This window comes from Notechis scutatus, chromosome 2, assembly GCF_049901735.1.
Source record: "Notechis scutatus isolate UNSWTSFEM ecotype Mainland chromosome 2, rNotScu1.2, whole genome shotgun sequence".
NCBI classification, from domain to species: domain Eukaryota; kingdom Metazoa; phylum Chordata; class Lepidosauria; order Squamata; family Elapidae; genus Notechis; species Notechis scutatus.
The window spans coordinates 206,739,323-206,749,165 of NC_142010.1; the positions used below are offsets into that span (position 1 = coordinate 206,739,323).

General features: G+C 34.6%; 1 protein-coding gene across 7 annotated transcripts in view; it reads left to right on the forward strand.

Annotated features, from left to right (window-relative positions):
* The window catches only part of AOPEP (aminopeptidase O (putative)), a 192,399-nt gene that overhangs the window by 14,251 nt on the left and 168,305 nt on the right, over positions 1–9,843 (forward strand). For all 7 annotated transcript variants that reach the window (XR_015748062.1, XM_087957906.1, XM_087957907.1 and 4 more), the window contains exons 3-4: positions 4,594–4,741; positions 6,641–6,889. Coding sequence is in view for 6 of the 7 variants with exons in the window: in XM_087957906.1 (XP_087814032.1) it covers positions 4,594–4,741; positions 6,641–6,889 (397 nt within the window). In the remaining variant the exon portion in view is untranslated. The remainder of the gene's footprint in view (positions 1–4,593; positions 4,742–6,640; positions 6,890–9,843) is intronic.

Below are 9,843 nucleotides of genomic sequence, written 5' to 3' on the forward strand. Positions count from 1 at the left end.
CTGCAAGGTAAATAATGTGATGGGTATGTACTATTCAAGGTATGGGTATTTAAGATTTGAGAGGGATTACATTTTTTAAACCGTAAAATATGTGAAGTGGAAGAAATCCCATAGATCATTTTAGTATAATTCCTTGCTCCATGCAGAAATCCATTAATTCATGCCTCACAGGTAACCATCCAGACTCCACTTGTAAACCTGTAGAGCTTGGGAATCAACAAATGCTGTTCAAATGCACCACTGCTCTTATCATCAGGAACTTTCATAGTTTAGTAGAGATGGATAAATTGTCTGCTTTGATAAAAGAAAAAAAAACATAACTACTTTTGTTTCTACTTGGAAACCACTTCTGGACTTTGTGCTTGAAGTGATAAAAAATAAATTTTGATTTTGGGTTTCACTAATTAGATAGATTTGTTGATATAGAAATGGCTAGTTTATACTATTATGTAAATGTAAAAAGTTGAGGTTTGATATTACTATCTTATTTTACTGCACCAAAGGGAGTCAGAAGTCAACACCTTTTTTTTCTTTTTCCCTTCTTTTCTACACTCTTCCCTTCCCTCTTCCCTCCCCTATTTTTCCTATTGTTTATTTTTGTATTTTTTGTATTTTATACTACAAACTAATAAGAAAAAACTTCCTAGTTGAAAAAAATTAAAAAATTATAAAAAAGAACTGTCACAGTTTTAATTCTAATTTAATTTTTGTGGACCTCACTCCGTATTTAAGAGATTCCTAAGGGGGCATGCATAAGTACACTGGCATGCCTATTATCCCAGTCAAAATTTGATTTTCTAATTTTCTTTGTTTGAATTTGTATTGTTATTTTTTTGGCAAAATTTAAAAAAAAAGACATTCCTCTTAACATTCAGTATGAATTTCCTTAAATTTCCATTCTTTGTCGTGCCCTCACTTTCAATAGTGAAAGCTCCTGCTTGCCTTTTAAATGTTGCATAAACTTCTGGCCAGCAAGTGAGACTGGATTTCCCAGAATAAATACTTGAAAACTTGAGTGGGAACTACTTGGTCACTCAATATCTGTGGATCTCCTTCCATGGTAGTCCAGCTAGCTGGGAATTTCAGAGGTAAATAGGAAGTTCTAGAAAGAAATGTTAATTTTGGAGGAGTTTTCACTAAAGTGTTTTCCACTAATGTTATCAGCTCATCTTCAACTCTATCCAGCTTTCTTGTGCAGCCACAAACTTTCAGTCCAATAATATTTTTTCCAGAAACAAGTTATTGTCACAATTTCAAAAATCTCTTCCTCCTTCAGATTTGGGGAAGAGTGTGCTGTATTTGCAGTTTTTAGAGCATCTGTTGTTTTTCTCCAGTTTCATATTAGTTGACATTAAAAAAAATTCTGTGGAAATTTCTGTTGGAAACCTGCTGGATAGTTCTAGGCAAATCATCAAGAGGTGATTTGCTCCTTCAAAATGTAAAAATATTTCATTTCAAATTCTCTTGCTAGATTCAAGAAGTGTGATAAAAAGCCTCTTAACTGAGATTTAATAAATAGGAGTTAAAATAATTATCAGCTATCATTTCTTTTTCATTCTTCAGGCTTTTTAGATCATTAGATTTTAAGCTTGATTAAATTAATTGCAATGCAGTAGAAATAATATAAAGCCTGGATTTCTCTTATATTACATATGACAATATATTATTAAAATATATTAAATGTCTTTTAAAAGTCAGTTTATGCCCTTCTCAGTGTATCTATTCACAAGGCAGAGGATAAGAAGTAAATTGAAATATAATTGAGATACTAAAAAATCATTCAACTAAGAAGGGTAATGTAAAAGTAAAGGTTCCCCTCGCACATAAGCGCTAGTCGTTTCCAGCTCTATGGGGTGGTGCTCATCTCCTTTACAAAGCTGAAGAGCCAGCGCTGTCTGAAGACGTCTCCATGGTCATGTGGCCGGCATGACTAAACGCCGAAGGCGCATGGAACACTGTTACCTTCCCACCAAAGTGGTCCCTATTTTTATACTTGCATTTTTACATGCTTTCAAATTGCTAGGTTGGCAGAAGCTGGGACAAATAACAGGAGCTCATTCGGTTACACGGTGCTAGGGATTCAGACCGCCGAACTGCCACCCTTTCTGATCAACAAGCTCAGCGTCTTAGCCACTGAGCCACTGCATCCCTTAGTAAGAGGGGTAAAAAGAAAAATAAATAAATGGAGCACCCCAATAACACAATTAAAAACTGAGTGGATTTTCAATGAGAACATTGAATGGAAATTATTCATGCATTATTAATTAAGATAACATTTTAAATTTATACATTATTGCAAATTATTGGAAATAATTTGCATAGTTTGTAAATAGATGGGAATTTTCTCCCTGTTATTTATGTGTAAATTTTCATATAGAAGTGATTTTGAGAACTGATTGCTATAAAAATTATTAATACAGCATATTCATGGGAAGCCATTCACTTTTAATTTTTAACAAATACATTGCACATTGATGTTTTATGGATTTCTGTTTTCTGTTATACCACATGAAAATATGCATTTCTTTCATAAAAGTAATTATATATATAGATATATTCTACCCTAGGTGGTGCTGTATCCAAGGGAGCTTCACAGGGTCTCAATATAGATATATGTAGTAAGATAGTGGATTAACACTCTGGACTGAAAGGCAAAGAGGAAGAAAAGAGGAAAACATGAAGATAAAGAAAATAATTTTAGTTTAGTTTGTTTCTTGCACTTTTTTTGAAAACAGTGTAGTTAGAGATAAAGAGGAATGAAGAGAAGAATTATCAAATACTTCTGTTTTATATGATTTGCAAGAGAAAGTTATATACGATTAAAAATGATACATGGGAAAGTAGACTGAAACTTTCTAATACCAATGAGCATCATAGTTATAGTATAGTACCTAAAAAATAAAAAACGGTTAAGTACAAAGGCATCTAAAGTAATCGTTATCATTTAGATAGTCATTTAGTTTTATAAAGGTCTGAAACATTTCAGTCCCAAAGATACATTTGACAGATTTTCCTTTTTAATCACCTACCTTGCATTTGACCACAAAATGGCTGCTGTGGGGCTCCCTTTGCTTTTTTACTCTCTGTGTTTTTATTCCCAGAGTAAGAGACCACAGGAATGGATCTGAAATGTCCTGAACAGAGTACCTACCCATTAATTTAGACTTTTTTGGCAGGGGGAAGCCAACCAATTGCCTATAATTAAATTGTCCTGTTTTTAGTAAGAAAGAAGGCCTTTCCTTCCCCAGTAAAAGATCCTTCCTTCCTTCCTCCCTCCCTCCCTCCCCCTCTCCCATATGTATTCACAGATACAGTGGCATTTAGAGTTGCTACTCTCAGATTACAATACTGGTTTTAGACTGTTCAGAACTGTCCATATACAGTACATAGAGAGAGTTCCTTCTAATTACACTATAAGATAGGTGATTATTAATTATGTTCACACCGTGGATCCATTGCAAATGTGCATTAATCTGGGCAGTGCATTTTATAAATCCTGGAGTTTGAAATATATGGTGAATTTCTTTTATATCACTGCTAAATACATTTATTGGGGAAAACGGAACCTAATTTGCAAGTTTTGTAGAAAACAAACATACAATGGAATAGAGGAAGGCTCTTGAATAATTACATTAGATATAATTGATGCATGTTAAGCAAAATGAAGGAAAAGTTACAGAACATTCGTTTATTGCAGTATTTTTATTTATTTACTTAATTTATTATAGTTCAGTATTAGATGAAGTATATTGGATCAGTACTGCAGAAACAGGGCTCTTGGAGTGGATATAAATGTATGTATACTGAGATCAATCCCACATTGATACTTTTGCTTAAACATCTCACTCTGCACAAATAGTTGGCAAGGCTCTTTCTCTTCTGTTCCACACTGAAGCTTCATGTACTCCTTCCACGTATTAAACATTGCATTATCTATTTGCAAAGGAAGTAGCAGATCTCCTTAAGTTAGGTGGAGGTATACACTCAGGAGATATAACATTCAGTTATATCCTGCTTTTCTATTCAGTTCCGCCCCCGCCCCCCAAATTTGCTAAATATGGCAGTTATCCTCTCCCACTACATTTGACATTCCTCACCTCCACTGGCTTAGGAATTAGGGATTCCGAAAGCTGTATGGAGCAAGGAAAAATCGATTTCCTCCATTCATGCAACATTGCATTGCACTCAGTAGTTTCACTACCATCTTACACATCAGATAAATTAGGCAAGAAATCTCACCATTTAAAAACTGTGAAATCTCATATCACAACATAGAAATATAAGACTTTCTCCTGATCTTCAACCATATCCTACCCTTTATGCGTCCAAATTCTGATCTAGAGCAGATCTTCAAAGCACCTGCAAAGCAAGCAGAAATTTCAGAGGGGTCCTGCACGCCATTCTAGGTAATATTTTATCTTTGTAAAACTTAATTGTATAGAGCCGCTATTCAATTAAAACATTAAAATATAACATTAAAACCAAAACACATCTATATTTCAGGCTTTACTTGAACCATGGAAGACATTTTTAGATTTAACAAACAGTGAGTGAAAGTGGTATATAACATAATCTACATGTTTTTCTCCTTAGGTGTATTAAGTTGGTTTTATTATGTGACAATGCCAATGCCAGCATCCACCTTTGCTATTGCTGTTGGTTGTTGGGCAGAAGTTAAAAGAAAAAGTTATGAAACTGATGTTTTGAAGAATGATGGGCTGTCTTCAAAAGGGGATGTCAGGTTGGTGATTACAGCTGAAAAATATGTACTTTACAGAACATTTTTTTTTCTATTATAAAAGAAAATGAGTCATCGTAGTCAAGGAACAATAGTGGAACATGTTTAATCAAAGCAGAAGAAAATGTAGAGGAGAAATAGACCACTGAAAGAGGATGGGCAAGGGTGTGTTGCTTTTACAGAAAGAAAGAGTTCTTTGAAAAGGAGCATGACTTTTTAAATGATTTATTTCAGCTCCATAGTGTGCAAGTTGAACACCTAAATTCTACAGAGCTTATACTCTTTCAGTTACAATGTGGTTATTTTTAAATAATTCAAACCATGTTAGTTTCTAACACTGAGGTGAACAGGTACATGATTACAGTTGTCACTATAAAGGCTATAAACCAAAGACAAAATGGATTGCTTAATAGGTGAATTTTAATCGAGGCCTAATAAAACAATGTTTTTAAGCATCCCTTTTATTTCTTCTTTTAAATTCCAAATTGTTTATTATTTTGCACGGTAAAAACTGCCCTATCTTTTACAGCCTTGATTGATGCTGGTATGTCTTGTGAAGCTTATTGCTATTCCTATATCATATTTTCGCCATCCTTCTTTCAGATATTTAGCTGGCTGTCTCTTAAAATCCCATTCATGTTTCTATCTTTTCATTCTTGGTTTGAGAAATTACATTTCTAATCTTTGTTCCTATTTGTAGAATGATAGTACTACCTAAAAGCATGTTGCAGATCTAGTATAACCACTGCTTCTGGATTATTAGTTTCATTTCAAAAGTTTATTCAAAGGAATTTGGGAAAAAAAATTGTTGTTAATATGTTGTGACTGTACACCATTCCAGATTGTTAACATATTCAGGCTATCTGCATATCAATAATTTATTGTCCTATATTCTGCAGATGATAAAGAAAAATGTAAAAGAAGTTTTTGTAAAAGAAGTCATAACTGCATTTTTTACGGCCTTTTTTTAATTACAGGAAATTTGTTAAAGGATTAAAATAGTTAATTAACTATACAAATCAAAGGTATTGTAGAACTATTCAATTTTTCTCAACCAAATATATTTCCCTTGTTTTTTGTTTAAATGACAAAACATGAAAGGGTTATAAATGGAAGAAAGCATTTACTTCCTCTAAAATTTTATGAACAGGACAGGATGACTGCATGATATAATCTCATTGTTAGGTTTTATCCAGTAGCAGGAAAAATTATTTAGGCAAGCTTACAAAAACTTCATCCAAGTAATATTTATTTCAAAAATGTTAGAGGCCATAAGTGAAAAACGTCAGCAACTGCTATGATTCAACAAGCCATGTATATAGAAACAATGTTCAACCCTTCTTTTATTTTATTCCTTTCTTTTCTGTGCACTGGCGTGTTTCAATCTGTGCTTTGTTTTTATAATTATCAGATTTGTTATCATGATGGTTTTCACTGACTGTGGAAGAACTAACTTTCACATTCATCTAGAAAAACTTTAAAGATGAAAATTTCTTTCAACAGATAGCTCTACAAGCATCCTAGCTTGAGGTGTTCATGATTATTGAGTATTTACGGCATTAAGATTATTTCACTGCCTAAATTGCAGAGGTGACCGGCAAGTGATGGCGAGACAAAAGATAACAATATTTGAAATCCCTGCAGAGCGACTAGCAATAATTTTGAGCAACTAACTCAACCACATTTTTCATGCCTTGATGAGATTCTGAATTCTATGTATAGCAGATAAAGATAAAAGATTATCAAAGGAAAGAAATTGTTATCTGATCCAGATGTTTCCCTGTTAATGTTGTATAAATGACACAAACTTCTTAGCTACTTTTTGTTGAATTTTCTTCAAATACTCATAACTTTTTTTTTTTAAAAAAAATCAACATTTAATGACTTCTTTGTCTCTGCTAGGTTATTAGAAAAGGCTTGTGGTCATATACCATATCCTTGTCGTTTCCAAGATCCTATCACCTCTGCTCAGGTTATTATTCCTCATCGCATCTTTGCTCCTGTGTGCCTTAAGGAATCCTGCAAAAAGGTTTTACTCCACCTGCTTCCTCAATGTCTCTCTGCGGCATATGATCTGCTGGGTACACATCCCTTTTCCCGGCTTGATGTTTTGATAGTTCCATTGAACTTTTCCAGTCTTGGAATGGCAAGGTATGGATATTTTTCCCATTTTCTGGGTAGTTTAGTTTGTCTACCAGTGGTATATTGAGTCCCGGTGTCATCCGTTATAGTTGGCTGGACACTCTAAAGAATGACACTAGGATGACCATGGCGGATCTGAAGAAGACAATGCGAGACAAAGGGGCATGGAAGGTGCCGATCCATAGAGTGGCCGACTGAGTGCCTGACGATGATTATGGTTTATTGAATAAACTGCAATCAAATGCAGAATGTGCTGTGTTGTAAAAAATGAGGACAAACCACAGTGACTGGATTCATACTGAGACATAACCAAAAAAACCACATTGTAACCTAGCAGAATGTGTGAACCCACTCCGTATGTACAGTTGTGCTCATAAGTTTACATACCCTGGCAGAATTTATGATTTCTTGGCCATTTTTCAGAGAATATGAATGATAACACAAAAACTTTTCTTTCACTCATGGTTAGTGGTTGGCTGAAGCCATTTATTATCAGTCAACTGTGTTTACTCTTTTTAAATCATAATGACAACAGAAACTACCCAAATGTGTGTGCCTGTGCTTTTGCCAGGAAGAAAAGCATTGTTAAAATCCTTTCTGCATTTGTCAAAGCTACTGTCTTTGTAGCGGTGGCTACAAATGGCAGCAATAAAAGAATCATTACTGAGTTTGGCATCCTATAAATATAAAGTATAAATAAATAATTAATTCTGCAGTTGTATGGCAGAATAGAAAAGGTAAACACTGCCTGCTGTCTTGTCACACCATCTCTCAAATATACAAACTGTACATGAAGTGATAATCTGAGCCTGGGAAAATAACTTTGGGACATGGAAATAGACGTTTTCTCAAATACATATAGTCTCTGATGGATGGGGGAAGTTGAAATGGGCTAAGGAACTGGTCGAGTGTTAACCTACTTGGAGCCAGATGAGAGAAGAAGAAAAATGGCTGAACAAAGATGAAATTAGGCAGTATTGGACTGCTCAAGGGAAGCATGTTTCAGATCAAGAGGAGAACGACACAGTGAAAGTTCTGGTGAACCAGAGATACAGAAAAGATTAGGTTTGAACTAGCTGTACAAGTTGCCAGCTAAGTTTTAATTAAACCCTTGATTACTTCTTTCAGAATTCAGTCATAGCCACACACATAAGTACATCTTAGGATAACCTAAGCTATTATATTAGTAGCAGCAAACATCTGAAAGCAGAAAGGCAGTTAATCTGAGAATGGTAGAACCAGTAGTGGGATTCAAATTTTTTTACTACCAGTTCTGTGGGCGTGGCTTAGTGGGCCACTTAGGGGAAGGATACTGTAAAATCTCCAGTCAGAGGTGGGACTTGCCGGGTCTCCGAACTCCTAAAAATTTCCGCTACCGGTTCTCCAGAACTGATCAGAACCTGTTAAATACCGCCTCTGGGTAGAACAATTAGGGTTTAAAGCAATTTATTACATTACTTTGAATGCAGAAGCCCAAAAAAGTGGGGAATGATAAAATCTAAATAAAAGCAGTATACACATGAATGCTGTTTTAAAACACCTAAATATTTGGGAGTTCTTGGAATTTAAATTCTTCATTTCTTATTTAAAAAGGGGAAATGAATAAAAAAACATAGTACCATAAGGATATAATTAGATACTCATACATTTTGACATTAGTGTTAAAAAGTGTAATAATTACAGTGATGTAGAATCTGTTAGATTCTATACATTATTTTCTCTTTACTGTAACTATGGATGTTTTCCAGAGCTTCTTATTATTTTATGTATTATCTTGATACAGGGAAGGGTACTGTGCTGCGTATGCATTTAATCAACTACTTGATCCGCGGTTGTATAAATATAACATAATACAGTAGGCAAGAACAAAAGAGCTGCTGTTCTGAAAATGTTCTTTGGATTTGTCTGCTACCAAAGGAAATAGCTATACGTTTTCAGTCATTATGTTTAAATTTGCAATTTCTCTCTTTCCCTTTCTCTTATTTTTTACATATAACATAGGCCCACGTGCTTGGCCAAGTCTGTCGTCATTAGTATGGAAGTTATATTTTTAATGTACAGCACCAAATATTTTTTTAAGGTTACCCCATATTTAAAAGTAAAAAGAAACAGGGGGTTCTTATACAGAAAAAGTTTAATTAGAGGTTTCAGATCTGTGTTTTCCAGCAACTGCCAATGCAGATTCAGCATTATTTTATTTTAAGACTTGCCAATGCTTTTTTAAAGGGGAAAAAAATCTGCCTTGAAATAATTGTCATATGCTTTGTGTAGGTTGTCACTTGATGTGTTTAATTTGCTGTGGATTATATATAGAAAAGTAATTTTAACGGAAGTTGCTTCTGGATTTTCAACAGAATCTGGTGTTGGATTCTAGTAAGGCTCAGAGTAATGCAGCTACTTTTGTAGTGATTTGTATAGGTAGTCTTTACAACCTCACTGAAAAATGTGACTTATGACCATTTTTCACATGACTGTTGCAGCATCCCCATGGTCACATGAATATAATCCAGACCTTTGCCAACTGACTCACATTTATGACGGTTGCAATGTCGCGGGATCATGTAATCCTCTTTTGCAACCTTCTGACAAGCAGTCAATGGGGAAACCAGATTCACTTAACAGACATGTAACTAACTGAACAACTGCTGTGATTCACTTAACAACTGTGGCAAGAAAGGTCGTAAAATGGGGCAAAGCTCACTTAATAAATGTCTCGCTTAGCAACGTAAATTTTAGGCTCAATTGTGGTCATAAGTTGAGGACTTCTTATAGTTGTTTTCTACTAAATGTACTTTAACTTGGTGCTGTGCTTCTTTGTGTGTGTGTGTGTGTGTGTGTGTGTGTGCGTTATTCAACACTTGGAAGCTTTGGAAACCTCTTATGTGTCATACTTATCAATAAAGGATTATATTCCTCTGAATATAATTCGACCTTGCCCCTAAATGGAGTAGACAAAACAACTC